We start from the raw sequence: 22,452 nt of genomic DNA, 5'->3' as shown, positions 1-22,452 counted from the left end.
TCTGCCTCTATAAATCCTTTGTTTGGGGTCTCCGGTGTGTGTCTTTTTGTTTTAGGTACTTTACAGTCCCTGGCAATAGCTAAGTAATAAAGGCCATTTTAACACTGTACAGATCTGTGTTTGGTCACTCCCCACGGAGAAGGGTCAAATGATATTGAGACTACTATCAGACCCCAGAAATTAGACGCAATCAGGATTTAGTTTTGGGAAATGAAGAGAAGCAATTGGATGATGTCACAGTGGGTGACCATATCAGAGATTCAGAGATGGTGACCACAATTCAGTTAGATTTAATATTATTATGGAAAAGAACAGAGATAATTCAACAGTAAAAGTTTTAAAGTGGGGGAAAGCAAATTTTGCAGAACTGAGAAGTGATTTGGCTGAGGTGGACGGGACAGCACTGCTAAAGGATAAAATCGGTCAGAGGCAGTAAAAAGAGAGAGATCCTTAAAGCACAAAGCAGACATCGCCCCTCCAAAAATATAAATGGTAATGCCAAATCTGTACCCCTATAGTTGTCTAAAAATATAGAAAAGAAGATTAAACAGTAAAAGAAAACTTATGATAGTCTCAAAAACAAAACCACCTCAACACTGCAGATAGCATAGAGGAGTATAGGAAGTACAGAAATCAAGCTTAAAAAAAAGGAAAGCAAAGAAAGGGCATAACAAAAATTTGCAACCAAGAGAAAGGAAAACCCAAATATGTTTTACCAGTAATATTCAGAACAAAAGCATAATTAAAAGGGAAAAGTGGGATCTATCAGAGATGAAGAAGGAACCTATATAAAGATAGAGGATATAGGAAAAATTTTAAATGATATTTTTGTCTCCATACTTACAAAGGAAGGGGATGATATGTACATAGGAGGAGCAGTGTAAAATATTAGACAAAATAATCATGAGAGGAAGAGTTGGGAGTTGGAATCCTGTAGATTGAAAGTGAATAAGTTGCCAGGGCCAGATGGATTATTCCCTGGGATATTAAAAAGAGGTCAGGGGAAATACAGATGCTCTGAGGATTATTTTGCAGACACAGATAAGGTGCTAGAGAACTGGAGGAATGCAAATGTGTTTTTTTGTTGTTTAAAAAAGGGCACAAAGGAAATGTCAAACAATTATTGACCAGTGAAGTTACTTCATTGGTGGACAAATTGTTAGAATCAGATCAGAAAGATCAGATAAACTGTCACTTAGAAAGACATCGACTAGTCAGAAATAATCAGCATGGCTGTGTTAAGGGAAGAGTAAAAAGTGAGGTCTGCAGATGCTGGAGATCAGAGCTGAAAATGTGTTGCTGGTTAAAGCGCAGCAGGTCAGGCAGCATCCAAGGAACAGGAAATTCGACGTTTCGGGCAATTCCTGATGAAGGGCTTATGCCCGAAACGTCGAATTTCCTGTTCCTTGGATGCTGCCTGACCTGCTGCACTTTAACCAGCAACACATTTTCAGCTCTGTTAAGGGAAGGTCATGACTTACAAATTTGATTGAATTTTTTGAGAAAGTGATAAGGGGGGATCGATAAGTAAGTGCAGTGGATATTAGGAAGGCAATTGCCAAGTTCCCACATGGTACACTGCCCAAAAAAGGTAAAGGGATAATGTGCCAAAGTTACCCTTTGTTACCTTTCACTAAGACAACGGTCAATATAAAAAACAGAAATTGCTGGAAAATCACAGCTGGTGTGGTAATATCTGTGGAGAGAAAGCAGAGTTAACATTTTGGGTCCAGTGATCCTTCTTCAGAACTGGCAATGTTTGATTGCTACACTTGTCAATGGAATGCTGTTTCAAGCTAATGTTTGGTGTTGGGACCCCAGCTGTTTATTTTAGATATTAATGATTTGGCCTTGAACATGGGGCACAAACTGGGAAGTTTGCAGACAGAAAGATTGGCTGCATAGTGTAGAAGATAGCTGCAAGTTCCAAAATGATATAGTGATTGGGCAAGTAAGTGGTAGATGGAATTCAATTCTGATAACTGTGAGGCAATGCATTTAGTGAGGCCAATGTATTTGTGAGTGGCACAGTGGTTAGCACTGCTGTCTCAACGTCAGAGACCCGGGTTCAATTCCCACCTCAGGCAACTGTCTGTGTGGAGTTTGCACATTCTCTCCGTGTCTGCGTGGATTCCCTCCGGGTGCTCCGGTTTCCTCCCACAATCCAAAAATGTGCAGGTTAGGTGAATTGCCCAAGCTAAATTGCCCGTAATGTTAGGTGAAGGGGTAAATGTAGGGGAATGGGTCTGGGCAGGTTGCGCTTCGGCGGGTCGGTGTGGACTTGTTGGGCCGAAGGGCCTGTTTCCACACTAAGTAATCTTAATAAAAAAGGAATACACAATAAACAGGAACATACTGAGGGGGTTAGAGTGACAGGTTCCTAAAAGTAGCAGTACATGTAAATAGGGTTGTAAAGAAGGTACGCAGAATGCTGTTCTGCATTAGCAAAGGTATATAATGTAAAAGTAGGAATATGATGAAGTGGTAAAAGACATTGGTGAGACCACAACTGCAGGAAGGATGTAATTGTTCTCAGAAGAGTGCAGAGACAATTAACTAGAATGTTGCCAGGACTGGAGAATTTTAGCTATGAGGAGAGATTGGAATGGTTTCCCTTGGAACAGGGAAGGCTGAAGGATGACATGATTGAGGTACACAAAATTGTGAAGGGTAGAGAGAGAGAGTGGATAGGAGGAGTCTGTTTCCCTTGGCAGAATGTTCAAAAACCAGGGATCATAAATTCAAGCTAAGTGGGAGAAGGAATAGAGTGGATGCGAGGAAAAACATTTTATACAGAGAATGGAGGTGAGTGGAATGCGCTGCCTGAGTTGGTGGTGGAGGCAGAGACCTTAAACACTTGAAAGTGCTTGGATCTACGCCTTAATTACTATGAGCTATGGACAGTATGGGCTGAATGGCCTCCTTCTGTTCTGCATCAAATCTATAGGAGATATTAGGGTAGATGACCAAGGCTTTCTCAAAGAGGAATCTATGTATTAACAGTAGAATTCAACTTTTTGATGTATACACACATGAAAAGAGTGGTATACAGGAATATAAAAAGGAACCCAAAAGAAAGGATAAGAGTTAGGAAAAAAGGGAAAGAAGAGTCAAGAATCAGTCAGTCTAAAGTCAGAACGTTGCAGATTCAAGTCTTACTCCTGGACTGAGTGCACCATTTTCGACCAACACATTCGATTAAAGGAGTTTTGTATTGTCAAACATTTTTAAAAATGTTCATGAAACATGAGTGTTTCTGGCTGAGCCTGCATTTATTCTCCCGAGGCCAGTTAAGAGTAAACCATATTGCTGTGGATCTGGAGTCACATGCAGACCAGATTACACAAAGATAGCAGTATCCTTCTATAAAAGAATATTATTAAATCAGATGGATCCTTATAACAATCAACAGTGGTTACAAATTGCCATTAGGTCAGATCTTTATTTCAGATTTTCATTGAATTCAAATTTCACCATCTGCCACGGTGGTCTTTGAATTCATGTTGCCAGAACAATATCCTGGGATTCTGGATTGCAAATCTCATGTCATTGCCACTACATCATCACCTCCTCAAACATGGGCCATCTTTTGAACCAGACATTAAACAGAATCATCAACTGCCCTTTCAGATGGACATAAAAGATCCTGATAGATTATTTCTGAAGAGGGGCAAGGATGCCATTCCAGTATTCTGGCCAATACCCTCGATCAATATTACATTACAGAATATCTGGTCATTATTGTGCTGATGTTTGAGGGAGTTTGCTGTGCACAAATTGATTGCCGTGCTCCCTATTTTGAAATGTGGTCACTGTTTTAATAGTACTTCTTTGATATTGCAGTGATCTTGAACGGCACTATCCAAATACAAGTTTTCCTTATTTTCTTAAAATACACACCGTTGTAAATCTTAACAGATTAGTAGGCCACCTTTAATATTCAGTCATTTGGGATAGAAGAGTTAAAGTTCAATGATGTTAATTATTTTGGTGTACTATACTTAAAATCTTTAAAAAGCAAAAACATTGGTGATTTCATTTGCATAGTTTCATTTATATAGTTGCCAGTGAGTCATGATCATATTCAATGGCAGAGCAGGCTTGAGGGGCTGAAAGGCTTACCCCTGTTCCTATTTCTATTAGAGCTGAAAATGTGTTGCTGGAAAAGCGCAGCAGGTCAGGCAGCATCCAAGGAACAGGAAATTCGACGTTTCAGGCATAAGCCCTTCTTTGGGAATCGCCCGAAACGTCAAATTTCCTGTTCCTTGGATGCTGCCTGACCTGCTGCGCTTTTCCAGCAACGCATTTTCAGCTCTGATCTCCAGCATCTGCAGACCTCACTTTCTCCTCCTAGTTCTATTAGCCTTGTGTGGTACTAGTTACTGACAGCTTGTTCTAAGTTCATAAGCCATTATTTTGACCACTAGTTTGTGATAATTTTTCTTTCTACCTGCCATTATGACCGCAAAGTGCGGATGTATGAAAATGCAATTTGTTAATATCTTATGTAATATTTTTTAACAGTGCAGCTGCAACATGTCTTTATTTTGTACCATTAAATCACAAAAAAGCTTTAGCACAATTTATAGGAAGATGTAGAATAAAAAAAGTAGGACTGAAGTTAAGCCCTGAATGCAGAGTTGAGGCACAATTTACTCAGAAGCATGAATACTAAAGAATACTAAAAAGGGAGACAGAGAAAATCAGGAAGTGGTAGGTTTTTGAGAGGGATAATACATTCTTCCAAATTCAACACATTAAGTTGTGGCAGACTTGCATGCATAGCTACAATAATCTAGATATTTACAAATGCTATAAAATATTAGCTGAGAATCAATCTAACTTGAGTTTTGAACTGATAGTGCAGCATTTCCTCAAAGTATGCCTAGATTTTACACTCAAGTCTTGAGTGGATTATCATAAAGACTGAGCCTAACAAGTACTCCTTAAAAGAATAATGTCCTTTCACAAAGAACTCTGACTTGATTTGAGAAATAATGATGAAAAGTCAAAGTCAACAGTACATCATCAAAAGTCTAAAAAGATAAATTCAAAGAAGAAGTTAGTGATAGTGCAAAGATTGAGTTTTAAAAACCGAAAGGTTATAGGAAGAGTGAAATTTCAAGGGATGCAAGGAACATGTCACAGAATGTTGCAAGGCTGGAACAGGGCACAAGTGATCTGCACCAGCATATTCCCAGAGAATGACCCCAAGTCTAATTGCTTTCTCTGTTCTTGAATGTCAGTGGTTGGACTATGTAACTAATACATCAAGAGGTGAGGCTGCTTACTTAGCTAAAATGAACACTTAGCAAAATTGTTTGAAAGTAGACCTGAATGCAACCCAAAAAAATATGCTACGAAGCAGATTTTTTTTGAGCTAGTGAGGAACCTTGTTTATTAACTGCAGATGCTAGAGATCAGAATCAAAAAAAAAGTGTGGTGCTGGAAAAGCACAGCCAGTCAGGCAGCATCCAAGGAGCAGGAGAGTCAACGTTTTGAGTAAAGCTCTTAATCAGGAATGTCCTGCTCAAAATGTCGACTCTCCTGCTCCTCAGATGTTCCCTGACCAGCTGTGCTTTTCTAGCGTCACACTTTCTGACTCTGAATCTTGTTTATTGCCTAACTGCTAGTAAATGGTGGATGACTTCAAGGTTTGACAAGAACTTCTTACAAAATCATCCTTTGCTCCTAGTCTTCTCTCCCTCTCTTTTTCCAGTAATCCTTCCAGGATTGAACAGGCTTCGTCACTTGCTCCAGGCCTCAGCTGCAAAGGCTTGTGAAGGATGTATTCGTACATCTCAGCAGTATCTCGACTATAGAAAGGAGGCTGCAAAAAAAAAACAAACATTGATTTTGCTGACTTATTTTGTTTTGACTATGTCAGAGTTATCCATTTGAAACAAATATCTTCCTCCTCTAATAGCTTTGTATTCTCAGGGCTATATACAAAATGCAGTCTATAGTTTCCTGCATTCTGCCTTCCACTTTTTTGTTTAAGGTCTTTAAATTAGTATTTTCCAATCTACTGGAACCCTTGGATGTAGGCCATCAAACCTGGGGGCTTGTCTGCTTTTATTCTCAGTAGTCTGATCTATCAATCAATTAACCAACCAATCTATCAATCAAACCTTTTCCCTAGTATTGGCAGTTGTTTTAGTTTTCTCATGCTCTATAATCTCTACATTACTGTACACATTATTATTGGGGGGTTTCAGCATTCTCTACTATGAAACTGAGGCAAAGCACTGCTTTTGTGTCTGCTATTTGGGTTAATTAATAACTCCCCAGTCTCGTCCTCTAAGAGGCCAACATTCACTTTAAAAAGAAAAAGTAACAGTTTTAAAAGTAAATATTATTTCAAAAATATTTTTATTTGTAAGAGCCCTTGCTACCTGTGTTTATATTTTGCATGGTTAAGACCACAAGAAATAGGAACAGAAATAGGCCATTTGGTCCATTGAGCTTGTTCCACATTCATTGGGATCATGGTTGCTCCAACGTTCCTCATGTTCCAGTGCTTTTCCCCATAATAACTCGCGACTCCCCTACTGATCAAGAATCTATCTCAGCCTTAAACGTACACAAGCTCCACTGCTCTGTTGCAAAGACATTCAACCCTCAAAAGAAATTCCTCCTCATTTCAGCTTTAAATTAGCACTCCTTTATTCTGAGACTATGCCCTCTAGTCCTAAACTTTCCCATGATGGGAAACATCTTCTCAGCATTTATCTAGTCAAGCCCCTTCAAAATTGTATATATGTTTCAATGAGATCACCTCTCATTCTTCTAAATTCCAGTTTAGTAGAGTCTGAATCTGTTCAACCTTTACTCAAAACAATCCCTCTATATCATGGATCATCCTAGGGAACTTGTTCTGAACAGTCTCCAATGAAAATTATATGTTTCCCTAAATAAGAGGACCAAGTTGCACACAGTACTCCAGATGTGATCTCACCAGCTTGGGTGCAGTAAGACATCCCTACTCTTATATTCCAAGCCCCTTAAAATAAAAGGCCAACATTCCATTGGTCTTCCTGATTACCTGCAGCACCTGTATGCTAGGTTTGCATTTTGTGCACAAGTCCCTTTTCGTGTTGGAGTTTTCTGCAGATTTTCTCCTTTTAAATAAAACTGTTCTCTTTAATCCGTCACCCAGGTGAACCTGGTCAAAGATACTCAGGGGGCTGACTGTGTGGAGTTTGCACGTTCTCCCCGTGTCTGTGTGGGTTTCCTCCGGGTGCTCCGGTTTCCTCCCACAGTCACAAAGATGTGCGGGTCAGGTGAATTGGCCAAGCTAAATTGCCCGTAGTGTTAGGTAAGGGGTAAATGTAGGGGTATGGGTGGGTTGCGCTTCGGCGGGTCGGTGTGGACTTGTTGGGCCGAAGGGCCTGTTTCCACACTAAGTCTAATCTAATCTAATACAAAATTACATCAACTGTATTTCCCTCACCTGTATGCCTGGTTATCTCCTTCAAAAATTCTGTCAGATTTGTTAGACATGACCTTCCTCCGACAAAGCCATGCTGACTATCCCCAATCAAATCTTGCCTTTCCAAGTGCAGAACAATTCTCTCTTTCATTGCAACTTACTTTCCCACCTATTTCAATGGGTTAATAAATTCTATCTCTGCATCTAAGCCATTAACATGAGTTGTAAGTAATTGGGGCCCCAAGGACCAAACCCTGTGGTACCCCATGGGTTACAGCTTGCCAACCAGAAAAAGATCCATTTATCTTGGTGCTCTGCTTTCTATCGGTTAACCAAACCTCTCACCTGCTCCAGAGGTCTGTAATAACATCTCTGAACAGATCGATTTAAAAAGAAATAGATATTGCCCCTAACTCCGTATAATCTTATCTTGTGTACCAACCTCTTACACAGGACCTTATTAGATGCCTTTGGAAATCCAGATATATACTATATTTACAGGACCCCTATTATCTACTTTGCTTGTTTGAAGAACTCCTGCACGATTTACCCTTCATAAAATCATGCTTTTTGACTTTCATATGTCCCATTACTACTTCCTTAATATTGGATTCAAACAACATCCCCCCCACCAGACCAAGTCTATATTTAGGATACCGCCCATTGTGGGTGTGTGGCAATGTCACCACGCTAATTGGGATAGAATTCAAACAGATCTAGCAGCTGAAAACTGCGCATCTGAGGTGCTGTCACCATATACAGTAGTTAAATTGCATTCAAACACAGCCTGCAATTTCACAGCTTTACATATCTTCTACTCTACCATTACAGTGACGTCAGGGGATTAACACTGACTCAAAGAAAAATGCAGGAGGGCATACCAAGAGCAGCACCAGGAGCGGGATGGCCAGCAATGAGCAGGCCCAGAGCAGGGCAGCTGACAGTCAGCGCACAGAGGCCAGGTGCGGTCAGCCACTGGGGAGACAATTGCCTAATGGTATTATCTATCACTGGACTGTTAATCTAGAGACCCAGTAATGTTCCGATGACCTGGAATCAAATCCCACAATGGCAGATTGTGGAATGTGAATTCAGTAAATAACTGAAATTAGGAGTCTTCACGATGACCACAAATCCATTGACGATTGTCAGAAAAACCCATCTGGTTCACTAAAGTCACTTAGGGAAGGAAATTGTGATCCTTACCTGGTCTGGACTACATGGGATTCCAAACCACAGCAATGTGATTGACTCTTAACTACCCCTGGGGCAATAACAGATGGGCAATAAATGCTGGCCTAGCGAGCGATCTCCTCATCCCATGAATGAATTTAAAAAAAGCCGGCCACAGATGGCGGTCATCGGCTTGCAAGTCTGGTTGGGGTCAGCCCAGGATCGAGGGAAGAGCAAGACCACATCTGAAAAGCACCCAAGCTATAGGACAACTGTAATGTCTATCTTTTAACTTTATTTTCATAATTTATACTATGAAGAACTATAATGTTGAACGTTTACCTTTTTCCTTTGTTTTTCTACTTTTGTACCTAATCTATTTTAGTATCTAATATTTGTAACTAGACACTTTCTACTTAAAATGGCGTGCTTTAGCAACATTGTACACTTTTCACTTAAGTCCTGTAGATTTGTACTTGAGTATACATCACAACAAAATCGAATTCTAAATAACCAGTGATAGAAGAAACTAAGCAATTTCATAACCAACACGTCAGGTGTATGGTCTGCAGACCTACTACACCCAATTGCAAATGGTAGTGGACAGTTAAACAGCTCAGTGGTGGAGGTGGTTCTATAAACATCCCCTTCCTCAAACGGGGAGCCCAGCACAATGTAAACAAAAATGTTGAAGAATTTGCAACAATCTTCAGTCAGAAATGCTGCATGGGTGATCCATTTTGGCTTTATTCAGAGGTTCCCAGCATCACAGATAACATTCTTCAGTCAATTCAATTCACTCTACACAATATCAAGAAATGGTGGGAGGCACTGAAAATACCCAAGGCTATGGGCCCTGAAAACACTCTGGCTCTAATTCCCAAGACCGGCTTCAGAATTTGCAGTATTGCTAGCCAAGCTGTTCCAATGCAGTGACGTAATGAATGAGTTAAGTTTTAATGAAAATCTGGCATTTTTATGATAATTGTTTTAAGACTAACCCATTTCATAAAGGACTCTAATGGGATTTTGATTCTCAACTTCTGGATTGCTCACCAAATACAATGCACTATTGTTTTCAAATTGCTGAATAAGTTGATAACAACTGACTTCAGAAATAAAAATGGCCTTACACCATTTGAAACTATATATATAAAAAAAAATCAGTAAACGTTCAAGAAAACATGCAATTACATACCAGGCCATACAGCATTTCAAACAGAACAGAGCCAAGGCACCACCAATCAACGGTGTTATCATAAGGTTGCTTTCTGAGCACTTCTGGTGCAAGGTACTGAAATACAAAGAAATAAACACTTACTACAATGCTGTAACCCAACTCTTAAGAAACATCTTGAGGCTTTGCATTGTTGTCTTAGTCGTTTGTGCATTTTCTCTGGTTCATGACAAACTTTTTGTTTGGAATAGGTTAAGCTCATGTTCAATTCCTGCTCCATCTTTCTAGTCCATGATAAAGATACACACGATACTGTTTGGAAAGGGTAAGGAGTAGATAAGCTAAATTTGTCAATATTTCCTAGATCCCAAACAGTGACCTAAAAATAAAATATGACAGAGCTTCTTGTTGAATCCTAGCTATAGAGGCTTTAATTACCTTGCAGTATCTCTCAACTGTTTATAGAGGGAACCTCAAGCCAAAACAATGTTTTCGTTCACAAGAACTTGAACGGATTTCCTTCTCAACTGAATGTTTCATAAGAATTTTAATTTCAGAAGTTGCATGTTTTAAAAGATACACATTCCTGAAACTTAGCTATGTGGGGGTTTTAACAACAGCAAAATGTTGACATTTCATCCATTGTTTAATCAAAGGAAAATTACAGGTGACCAAGCTGTTCCTTAAAAATTGTATTCTGTGGCCACATTTGATCTTCACTTCTGCTCTCCATTTTGATTCAATTAACAGTCTGGGATGATGAACCAAATATTTTCTATACAGTGCGCCCATCTCTAGAAAAAAATTAAAAGATCTACCCAACTTTTGCTCATTCTTGCAAAAGTAGTTGTTGGCCTGGCCAATAGATTCGACTTGAGAGCACAGCATAGACAGAAGGAGCAGCAGTGGCACAAGATCAGAGTAGAGATAAGTCACAAAATTACATTACAACACAATGAATGACATGGATCAAGTAAACTGGTAAACTTTTAACTTTAATTAATTAACTATAAAGCAAGACTAGAGAAGTTGTTATTAAAAGCCAAAACAGATTTGATCATTTAAACCATAGGACACAGAAGCAGAAATTAGGCCATTCGGCCTATCGAATCTGCTCTGCCATTCAATCAGGGCTGATAGGTTTCTTAACCCCATTCTCTCACTTTCATCCCATAATCCTTGATCCCCTTGATATTGAAGAACCTATCTACCTCCGTTTTAAATATACTTAATGTTCTGGCCTCCACAACCTGCTGTGGGAATGAATTCCATGGATTCACCACTCTGGCTGAACAACTTTCTCCTTACCTTCATTCTAATTTATCCAGAAATGTTAAAATAATCAAATCTAAGGGATAAAGTTTAAATAACAAGGGATATAATGCTAAAGAGTTCTGAATATTTCAATAAATTAAGTATATTAATAAATATTTTAATAAAAATTAAGTTAGTCTCACTGTAGAATCTCGAGTGTGCAGCCACAGCCAAGTCCACGGCACTATGACAGGCCCAGAAGCAGGGAGGTGGGGGCACAGAGGTATGAGAGAATAACACTTGGGGATTTTTTAGGAAGGGGAACAGACAGACATTTCTGTGGCCAGAGGTAGGGTGGATGTTTCCAGAGGATAGAACATTGCCTCCCTCGTAGCTAAATCAAGGATGACATGGAACATCTGCTAAACACAGACTGGACTAGGATGATAACCAAAAGGTTATAGCACCAAGGAGGTAGAAACCTGAAATGGTAAAACATTTGGATTATACTCAGCATCAGAAATGGGTGAGTGTAGAGAGGAGGAGGAGATTAGGACATGAATGTGGGATGAGGTAGAGTGGAGGTGGAAGGACATTGGATCCTTGGTTTTGTCAAGGTGGAAATTATAATATTGTACCTTAACAATGCAGTGCAGTGCAGTGACCAATATACTGGTGGTGGCACTGTTTGGTAGTGATATTGGAGAGGGTTCAAAGGATGATGTGAACCACAATGTTCCATCAGAAGGTGGCACACAGAAGATTAGTTAGAGACTAGAGTAAGAAAAGGCAAAACATTAGGTGGTTTCAGAATAACAAGTGACATGCAATGAAGTCAAAATTACATTTACCAGGATTGGTGCGCTTCTGGCATAGATAGGCAAATAAAAATAAAGTGCAATGGTGATAACAGAGGCCTGACTTAGTTAAGGACAGGACTGGATATTGAATATTACTCTATTCAAAGAATTTTGCTGTTATATTGCTGGATACATTATCTTGGAATTAGTTGATAGCATGGGCTGTAGAAGAGGAAACTTGCAAAGAAAATAGCAGATAGGTGTAAACACTACATAGTAATTTAAATGAAGGGTTTTATTTATCATAATGTAGAATAGTAATAATATAATGGGGGGGGGAGATACACAATTTAAAACAGAGTTTACAAAGTGAGCTCAAGAGAATTTTGTATACCAGTACATCTGATAAGGGAAACACACAAGAAGAGATCGAGAAGTTAAGACCTGTGTTCGCTAGAGTTCAACAGGATGAGAGGAGATCTAATTGAGTTATACAAGAATGCTCAAGGTGATTGACAAAAATGGATTTAGAGTGGATGTTTCTCATGGTGTAATCGAGAATGAGGGGTCATAGCTTTAGGATCAGGAATAGCAGATTTGAAACAGGACAAGGAATTACTTCTTTCAAAGACCCCTAGAGTGTGTTGGACACCAGGATACTCAATACATTTGAGAAGGATAGACAGATTTTTAATTAGTACTGCTGAGATACATATCCACAAGCAGGAAAGGTGGCACATCAGCAAGCATGGTGAAACAGTGCTGAAAATACTTGCCAGTACAAAAATATATTTAAAAATTGAGCACCTCTGGTGTTCCACAGAAAGTAGATGTGGTGTCAGTGCAAGCCATTCCTTCTTTACAAAGACCAAAATCTGTTAAAGCTATGTGCCCCTGAAACACAAAACAAACACCAGCTAATAACAGAACAAAAGACAATTTATAAACGGGATATAAACAAAGTCAAAGTCAATCATCTTCAACAGAAAAGCCCGTGCAACATTTGGGTACAGATTCTTCATTAGCCTGAGGAACACTTACTTTTGTGCTTTACAGATGCTGAGCAGCCTAATCAGAGTTTACATCATTTTCTACTTTTTTCAGGTTTATTGCCTTGACAGTTTTTTTCATTAGTTAAAATAGGCAATTAAATAATTATAATTGCAAACTTGTAATACTCCAGCAACACTAATGAATTTATTTTCAACAGTTGAATAGCAGTTTTTAAAATTATAGCCTAAAGTAGACTGGCAAGTAGAGACAAATATGTACATTAATGATTCAAAATATGGTTATGTTCTGGGGACATGGATTTCAATCCCACCATGACAGATGGGGAAATTTGAATTCAGTGCATATCTAGAATTAGAATCTAATGACGACAACATAACGGTTGTTGTAAAAGTCCTTCTCGTTTACTGATGCCCCTCAAAGAAGGGTACCCAGGAGTGCAAATGCAATGTTCCTTGAAAGTGGAGTTGCAGGTAGACAGGGTGGCGAAGAAGCACACCTTCACTGGTCAGAACATTAAACGTAGAAGTTGGGAGGTCATTTTGCCTCTGTACAGGGCATTGGTGAGGCCACTTTTAGATTACTGGCCAAATACTGGACAATGGGACCAGATCAGTTTAGGATATCTGGTCAGCATGGATAAGTTTCTGTGCTGTGTAATTCTATGGAACTATGTAACTCCATTGGAAAAGTAGCTGTAATGTGTGCAAACCACAAACAAACACAAATGGTGGGTACAATATTCAGTTGCATTGTGCCCTTTTGGGTCCAAAGAGAGAGTCCACGCACAATTTGAAAATATTTGGAGTGGGCCATAATAGATGCATTTGGGTTAGGTTCTTAGCAGAGGCAAGGAGAATATACCCTGGAATTATGCAAAGTTAGGACAGAATGATGCTAATCAGCATACAGTATGATTTTGCTTTGATGGCTTTTCAACTCAAACGCTGCAAATAAAACCTTCTCAATTTTACACAGCCAAATTTGCACCTAGCAGAAAGGACATTTCACCAGCTCTGTTGAAAGGGAATATCAAAAGGATTTCAGGTTAGTTGCTGATTGTTTTTTCATGGCCGCTGCTGAGTGTTTTGAGTTTGTACTACTAGAGTTGGTCAAGTTGCAATTCTTTTATGTCAGCCTCAGCATGAAACACAGTCTGTGCGACATCGCTGATTAGCTAAGGAGATGCTTAGTGAAATACACTACCTCTAGCAAGGAATACTGCAGCCTCAGAACAGGCCTAGGGAGATCTATTGGTATCCTCCATACAAAGAGGGAAAAGAACTATATTCATTCAAATAAATGGACCTCATGGCAGAGTCAGGATGAGAAGTTTAGTCGTGGTTCATGGTAAAAGGTGCACTGACAACACGCACACACACATCCTGTCACAGGCAATGTAAATTCTGAGATGCATTGCAACTGCAAAGGGCTAAACTGCATCAATGCTCAGTTGATATGTACGATATTTAGAGCACCATGCAGGTTAATGCCCAATATCTTGGGCAGCAGTCATCATGCCTCTATTCCCTCCTATCAGTGTTCTGTACCTTTAGGATACAAGATTTGCAAGGCATTTCTCTGAGAAATGAATTAGAATAGCTGTCACCCATTTTGTTGAGTTGGAATAGGTGCAGTTGTGTGTACATGTTCTATCTGCAAAGAACAGGATTATTAATATTTATATTAATATGTAGCATCCAGTATATAAACACAGCATTATTTAGCAAATATTACACAGAGTATACTGTTAACCAATGTAGAATCGTCATTTGGGTTCATACCTATGGTGTAATGCCTTCAAAGTCAACCTGCTTTAAAATTGAAATAAGCTGGACGGTTAGTGGGCAGTGATCATCTAACTAGTGCATTCTCCACGGCAATGCCTCTGCCAATTGCAGACCACTTTCCAACCAATCAGCCCCCACCCTCAAAGTGTAAATGTTGTTTTCTCTTTACTTTGTAATTACTGTGAATTGTCCTGATCAGTGCAAGATGAAAGATTTTAAAAAACCATTTACTTTTCCACCAATGCTCGAGTTTTGTATAAATCAATAGACTATGAACAATTTTTATTAAGAAATAGTTCTAGATTTAAACCTAATCATAATACTGTAGTTAATATCTTGGTCTGATCTATCCTGATTTCGCGTTTTTCATGCATTGGACTAACAACAGAAATTAACCATACAGGTTATATCTGTTTAAAGTGAAAAATCACAACGCCAGGTTATAGTCCAACAAGTTTAATTGGAAGCACTAGCTTTTGGAGCGCTGCTCAGTCATTGCAACCACCTGATGAAGGAGCGGTGCTCTGAAAGCTAGTGCTTCCAATTAAACCTGCTGTACTATAACCTGGTGTTGTGTGATTTCTAACTTTGTACACCCCAGTCCAACACAGCACCTCCACATCATGGTTATACCAGAGGTCTAGATGCTCAACTGGCAAACCCAAATGCTTTACTAATAAGAAATTCATATGCATACCTGCGAGTCTAAAAGGATATTTTCTGGTTTCAGATCCCTATTATGAAAAGAAATAAATTGATATATGTTTTCCAAAGGTTTCTAAATTAATCAAACAGCAAATTTGGTACTGCAATAAGAAAATTGAAGAAAGTTCAGAAAATCATTGATCAATTAAATTTCAAATCCAAAACAATAAAAAAAAACTACTTGTTCCTAGTATAAACATATCAGGTAAGCAAGTACATATACACAGCAGTATCGTCAAAAATGCCATTAGGATAATCAATCCCATCAGGAGGCATTCAGTAGCTGGTACCATTCGGAAATTGGCATGCCCAAGGGTGAGATGAGAATCATCTAAATGCACAAACAGAATGCAAGTGGTAAAAGATTTGCAAATCTTCAGGATGGTGTATGGTGAAGCTGAAAGGCCTGCAGGGACTGTGCTGGTAAATGTGCAATATTGTTTAGGGATATTCTGTCTAGTGCTCTCTTTAAGCTGTGCAGTCACATACCTGTTCTCTAATGCTGTCTAAATTACTGTGCAAAAAGGTTTGAGAATCAGAGTCATAGAGATGTACAACACAAAACCAGGCCCTTCAGTCCAACTTGTCCATGCTGACCAGATCCTAACCTATTCTAGTCCCATATCCTTTTTAACCCTTCCTATTTATATACCCATCCAGTTAATTTTTAAATGTTGTAATTGTACCAGCCTATACCAGTTGTTCTGACAGCTCATTCCATACATGCATGAAAAAGTTCCCCCTCAGCTCCCTTTTATATCTTTCCCCTCTCACCCTAAGCCTATGCCCTCTAGTTCTGGTCTCCCCCACATGCAGGAAAATACCTTGTCTATTTACCCTATCCATGCCCCTCATGATTTTCTAAACCTCTATAAGGTCACCCCTCAGCCTCCGATGTTCCAGGGAAAACAACCCCAGCCAAAATCTCAAATCCTCCAATACTGGCAATATCCTTAAGTCTTTTCTGAACCCTTCCAAGTTTCACAATATCCTTCTGATAGGAGGGAGAGCAGAATTGGAAGCAACATTGACCTAACCAATGTCCTGTACAGCCACAACATGACCTCCCAACTCCTATACTCAATGCTCTGACCAAAAAAAAGAAAACATACAAAACACCTTCACTATCCTGTCTACCTACAACTCTACTTTCAAGGAGCTATGAACCTGCACTCCAAGGTCTCTTTGTTCAGCAACACTGCCCAGGACCTTTCCATTAAGTGTGTAAGTCCTGCTCTGATTTGCTTTTCCAAAATGCAGCATCTTGCATTTATCTTTGCAGAGAAACAAATTGCTTACACAAGCCAAAAAAGGATTTAATGGATTGTTTCTTCTGCCCACAAACAGAGCAAATCCAATTTTGCAAGCTACCACCCTGTTAGCTTACTACCAAATCATTCAGCAAATTGATGAAAGGAGCTGCAAAAGAACTATAAAGCAGTAAACGTTCACCAATAACCGGTTCATTAACACTTAGTTTGGATTCCAAGATCATTCAGTTCCAGGCCCGACGATAGCCTTAATTTAAACGAGGTACAAGAGTCTGCTTAGAAGGAGTCAGGAATTCGGTCCATTGAACCAACTCTACCATTCTATTTGATCATCGCTGACCTGATTGTGGTCTCAACTTCACTTTCTTGGCTACTGCGATAGAGGAAGTGGAATGTTCAATTTTATTCCTGTCATGGAATCGTTGCTGTCCTACGAGGAAGCATTAAATAGACTGGGTCTACATTCTCTGGAATTTAGAAGAATGAGAGGCAATCTCATTCAAACATTTAAAATTATTACAGGGATTCATGGTAGCTGCATAAAACATGTTCCTGCTGGGTGGAGGATTTGGAACGAGGGGGCAGGGTGTTTGAAGTATGGGGCTGGCCAGTTAGGACTCAGATGAGGAAGAATTTCTTTACTCAAGAGGGTGGCAAATCTGGAATTCTCTGCCTCAGTTGGCTGAAGAGTTCATTCAAGACCAAAATTCATAGATTTCTACATATTTAAAAACATCAAGAGATATGGGGATAGTGCAGGAAAATGTTGAAGCAGATCAATCATGATCTTACTAAATGGTGGACCAGATTGAAAAGGCCAAATGGCCCACTCCAGCTCTTATTATTATTAAGAGTTGAATCAAGTGTGATAGCCTTTGAGGGAAAGTTAGCACTTGGTAGAACATGGCACCAAGCAGCTCCAATGAGAAACTAGCAGTTAAAACCAAACCTAGCATGAAAGAAATAGTTGTGGCTAGTTAAAAATCTCAAATGGGGATATGACCAACCCTGTCAACCCTTCTTGATTAGATAACCTCTTCATCCTAGGAAGGAATCAAGTAAAAAATTTTTGAACTGCTTCCATGAGCCTGTATCCTTTCTTAATTAAGGGATCAAACTTATACATAGTACTCCAGATGTGGTCACACTGAAATAATTTGTGATTTTATTTTCTCTGCTACCTTTGCAACAGACACGGGCATTCCATTTGCTTTGCTGATCACTTGATGTATCTGCATATTAACATTTTAAGATTCACGTAACAGGGTACCCAGATCCTGAGCGCTCAGATGTTTGGTAGAAGTGGAACTGTTTGCTGATATATCGCCATGTACCACTTCTATGGCAATTTCTCAGATACATACCCCACATATCGCAAGGCAAACAACATGCAAGCCTGGTCTAACTATGAGGCAAGCTAACTTGTACCATTTCCTGGCCCTTCTTTCAATGGTCTTTAAATGAGAAAATCTAAATCACTCATTCCTGAAATTCAATGGTAATTTCATCACAATCTTGGGGTTTCAACATAGATGACAAATTCAACTGGACCAGTCACATGCATGTTATGGTTAATGGAGAAGCTCATTAGATTGTGTATTTTGTGGTGTGAAGCATGTTTCAATTTCCCAATGCCCCTCCACCACTAAAAAGCAAAAGTCAAGAATATGATAGAACATACATCATATGCCTTTGGACAGTCAGGTAAGATTTGCTTGTATTCCCATTCAACACACATTAACTCATGGTTCAACTGTTCACAAAATTATGTTGTACAGTATGAAGCTATTACCAAAGACAGCAATGAATCCCTTTAAGTGTTGAATGGGATACCTGTAAACAATGTTGAGTGAATGCAAATATCCCAGGGCACTGGCCATTTCTGCAGCATAGAATCTGGCTCGGTCTTCAGAGAAGCAACGCTCCCTTTGTAGATGGAAAAACAACTGAAAATAGTTCATAAGAATTAATTCATAGTTCTCAAATACAGAAGACAGACATTCTATGTTACTCCCCATGAAGGGTGCACAATCATTCTCTTTTTCCACAATAAGTGAATATTAAAGGCTACTCTTCCTTAATGGGAGTCAGGGGAAAGAAAATGCAGTAGAATTATAACATCTGGAATAAAATTTTCAAGTGTTTAAATGATTAATGCTTAGTGCTGTCTCCTTAATTCAAGGTAAAATGTAGAATTGAAGAGAATCATGTGATCTATTAGGAATTCCACCTTACAACAGAGTGGTTGCCATGGTGATGGGGCCAAAGTCAAGAGCTGCGAGGAGCAAGGTGCAAAATATTCACATCTGAAACAAAGGCAATAGCAGCTGGTTAGTCTTTGTCCCTGAACTTCAGCTAGAGAGACAGACTTGGAAGTCTCAAGGAACTGCAGCTGGGTGTAGTTAGGCAGAATGCAGAAGACAGAGACATCACATGACAATCTGAGGCATCAGAAGATTTGTCCTGACATGGATGGGATGAATGGGGAAAGTGAGAAGCAATGAAGGCGCAGGCCTCACTGCCCGTTGATTCAGAATTTTCTTCATTGCCTGAAAAGTCGAAGTGCCTTTTGACCTTCAGTTGACCTTGAGATTCCATGAAATAAGGAGATTGGATTTTGGGAGTAGTTTTGGACTATTTCATATAAAATTTGTCTTTCCTATGGATAGTGGGCAATGAATTATAATGTAGGTGTGGACTTTTTAAGTGGTGTTAAAGGGTCATGATATAGTTTCCATAGTTTAATACATAGGTTCCCTACAATTTTCAGTGAATGTTACTTTTTGTTCATTTATTGAAGTAAAAGTCTTGAAACTTAATTTTTCACTTGATCCTTTCGGTTGGTCACTGAAAATTAAATATATTATTTAAAATTATTGGTCTCTTTTGGAATCTAAGTTCTGCAAAGGAGTGTTATCATGCAAAAATTCAGAAGTCACATGACACCAGTTTATAGTCCAATAGGTTTATTTGAAATCACAAGCTTTTGGAATGTTGCTCCATTGTCAGGTGAAACTTGTCCTTTCCAGTCCAACACCAGTACCTCCACTTCATGGCATGCAAAAATTGACAAGATTGAAGAGAAATAAATTAGCAGAGGTGACTAAAAGCTTATTCAAAGAAGTAGGTTCCAAACAACATTTTCAAAGATGTACAGAGGTTTAGGGAGAGAATTCTGTAGTTTAGAGCTGGGAGGCTGAAGGAACGAGGCATACACTAGTGACCAAAGTGGGAGCAACAGAATTTTATTGACAGTTGTGGAGATTACCAGAGATATGAAGACATGATATAAAAAGGATTTAAACAAAAATTGAAAGTATGCAGTGATGATTTGGAAACTGACTTGTCCCCAAGTATAGTGTTATTGATGAATGGGTCACAAATTTAAGTTATGGTTAGCAGAACTTTATGGGCTCAAATATGAAGTCTTGAAGGTAGAAGATTAAATAAAGATTATAAAATGTTTGAGGAGAATTAATTTCTTATTTCTGGGGTGAAAGAAGTTAAGTCAAATAGTTGGTGGGGGAAATAGAGAAGGTAATAAACTGTTTCCTCAGGTGAGTGGCTCAACTCAAAGTCATCACATATGTTTTGTTCTCTTATAACACAGGCAGAGTCTTTGAAACGGATTATCATCCTATTGCTACATACCATAGATTCAAGGGTAGGAAAAGAAAACAAAAAAAAATTGTTTTCTTTTTGTTTTTTATCAGTATAGATACTTAGTATTGTCCTTTGACTTCAACATTAGTGGGAATTTTTTCAAGAGGTCACATACTACAGTCTGTTTCTCTCAGTGGGTAAAACATTACAACTCAGTTACCTGTTTGTAGCAGACGAGCAATACTAACCTCTCCACCATTGATAAAATCCAGGACAAAGTAGAGCTTGTCTGTGGTTTGAAATGAATAATGAAGCCCAACCAGAAATGGGTGTTTCACATTTTTCAACAACACATTTCGCTCAGCCATGATGTGCCTTTGCTGCATAAAAGAAAATATTTTCATATCTGAAATGCATGCACAAAATCAAGAACATATCAAGAAATCTCTGGCAATAAGTGACATGTTACCTCTTTCTTCTTTAGGATTACTTTCTTATGCAAGACCTTAATTGCATAAAATTTCCCATCAGTTTTATGTTTCGCAAGTAAAACCTAAGAAAAGTTATTTTGTAATTATAATCCAATAAGACATAAAAAAAGGACAAAATGAAGGAAAAGCAGCTGATGCATCAGCAGACCAAAGAAAATGCTGAGCATATAAAAATCTTACCTTGCCAAAGCTTCCCTTGCCAATTAGCTTTAAGAAAGTAAAGTCTGTTGGCATAGCCCTGAAATAAAACACCAAGGCAATAAAAGTCAGCAAGTTTAGTGAGGTATTAAGATAAAGCATGAAATTAGAATTTAGGTAATATAAAATTCAACAACTTAACCAGATGTCAGTTAGAGCCATAGAAAAGTTACAGCGCAACAACAACAACAAGAGGCCATTCAGCTCTTGGTATCTGCACTGACTTGAATAAACTGGCTGCTATTCTTATCCTATTTGTCAGAACCTAGTCTAAAGCCTTGTAGATTACTGTATTCCAGGTGTGGATCCAAGTTGCTTTTAAACGAATCAAGGGTTTCCACCTAAACTATCAAACCTGATAGTAAATTCCAGACTCCCATCACCTTCTGGGTGAAAAGATTTGCCTCATGTCTCTACTACTTCTGCACCTTATTTCTTTGACTTCAAATCTTTAATAGCAAGGTTACCTAATTTTATTTTAAAATATGCAAATAATTAACCAGAGCCATAAGATACTCACTGGGGATTTCCTGAGGCACCAAGATAAATGCTTTCAGAGGTAGAATGTTGCTGTAGAAATAAAAATGCTCTTAGCCTTCTGTGACACAAGCTCAATAATAAATGACAGATAATAGTCCCTCAATCTCAGTGAGACCAAACACATCTTAAAAATTAAAGATTTATCTGGGTATACAGTACCACACGACTAGGCTTTTCATCTTCATCTTCTGATGGATCTGACTGATTCTTTGGGTTATCCATTTGAAGAAATGCTCGAACTTCAAGGCTAAAGAAATAAAAAGAATCAAATTTTTTCCAATGGCAGTATGCTGCGATGTTCTGAAGAAATAGCTTTGATAGAATAAAACAAATGTTTATACAAAATGTGTTGATTAAGTCATAAGATATAGTGACAGATCGCTGGAAATTTCAACAGAGCGGAGGTCACAGCTTACAAAAGTCAAGTAGCAGTTGACACTATCATGGCCAAATGGCCTCCCCCACTGGTTTCCAACACACGAGGGACTTTTATCTTTACTTTTTTTTTAAAAAAAAGACCCAATTTATTTTAGCTAACTTTTAATTATGAGTGCGCTGAGGAGCTCTAAGCATCACAAGTGTGGCTTTATGGACCATCTGCTACTTCCTGCCTGTCATTTTGTGCATTTTTAAGACATTCCAAAACATTGTATTGTGGCAATTAAACATTTAATCTATTTGAGAGCTGAAACACGAATGTAGGAATTACCCCTGAATTGGAGAATTTATAATGTCTTCTGAGCATAGCAAATTCAACACATGCACTTCACTCAAATCTATTGCAAACTGTAGTAGAAGGTATACACTATGACAGTAAACCAAACTGTAGTAGAAAGTATACACTATGACAGTAAATCTCTGTAGGTGGTTAACAATAAAGTGCTTTTTCAAATTTTAATAATGAAGAAAGGTCACTGGACCCAAAATGTTAACTTTGCTTTTGCCCCTCAGATTCTACTAGACCTGCTAAGTTTTTCTGCAATTTTTTTCAAATTAGTTGATGTAGT

At 38.7% G+C, this 22,452-nt stretch overlaps 1 protein-coding gene across 4 annotated transcripts in view; it reads right to left on the bottom strand.

Moving 5' to 3' along the window:
• The window catches only part of sgk3 (serum/glucocorticoid regulated kinase family member 3), a 90,824-nt gene that overhangs the window by 7,738 nt on the left and 60,634 nt on the right, over positions 1 to 22,452 (bottom strand). For all 4 annotated transcript variants that reach the window (XM_060822684.1, XM_060822683.1, XM_060822685.1 and 1 more), the window contains 10 exons: positions 21,605 to 21,692; positions 21,426 to 21,475; positions 20,888 to 20,945; positions 20,686 to 20,769; positions 20,465 to 20,596; positions 18,447 to 18,559; positions 15,335 to 15,371; positions 12,644 to 12,730; positions 9,804 to 9,899; positions 5,675 to 5,830 (listed from right to left, as the gene is read on the bottom strand). In XM_060822684.1, coding sequence (XP_060678667.1) covers positions 5,675 to 5,830; positions 9,804 to 9,899; positions 12,644 to 12,730; positions 15,335 to 15,371; positions 18,447 to 18,559; positions 20,465 to 20,596; positions 20,686 to 20,769; positions 20,888 to 20,945; positions 21,426 to 21,475; positions 21,605 to 21,692 — 901 coding nt within the window. The remainder of the gene's footprint in view (positions 1 to 5,674; positions 5,831 to 9,803; positions 9,900 to 12,643; positions 12,731 to 15,334; positions 15,372 to 18,446; positions 18,560 to 20,464; positions 20,597 to 20,685; positions 20,770 to 20,887; positions 20,946 to 21,425; positions 21,476 to 21,604; positions 21,693 to 22,452) is intronic.

The sequence above is a fragment of the Hemiscyllium ocellatum genome, chromosome 4 (genome assembly GCF_020745735.1).
Source record: "Hemiscyllium ocellatum isolate sHemOce1 chromosome 4, sHemOce1.pat.X.cur, whole genome shotgun sequence".
NCBI classification, from domain to species: domain Eukaryota; kingdom Metazoa; phylum Chordata; class Chondrichthyes; order Orectolobiformes; family Hemiscylliidae; genus Hemiscyllium; species Hemiscyllium ocellatum.
The sequence above is the reverse complement of the archived record's forward strand: the minus strand, read 5'-3'. Positions and strand labels throughout refer to the sequence as shown.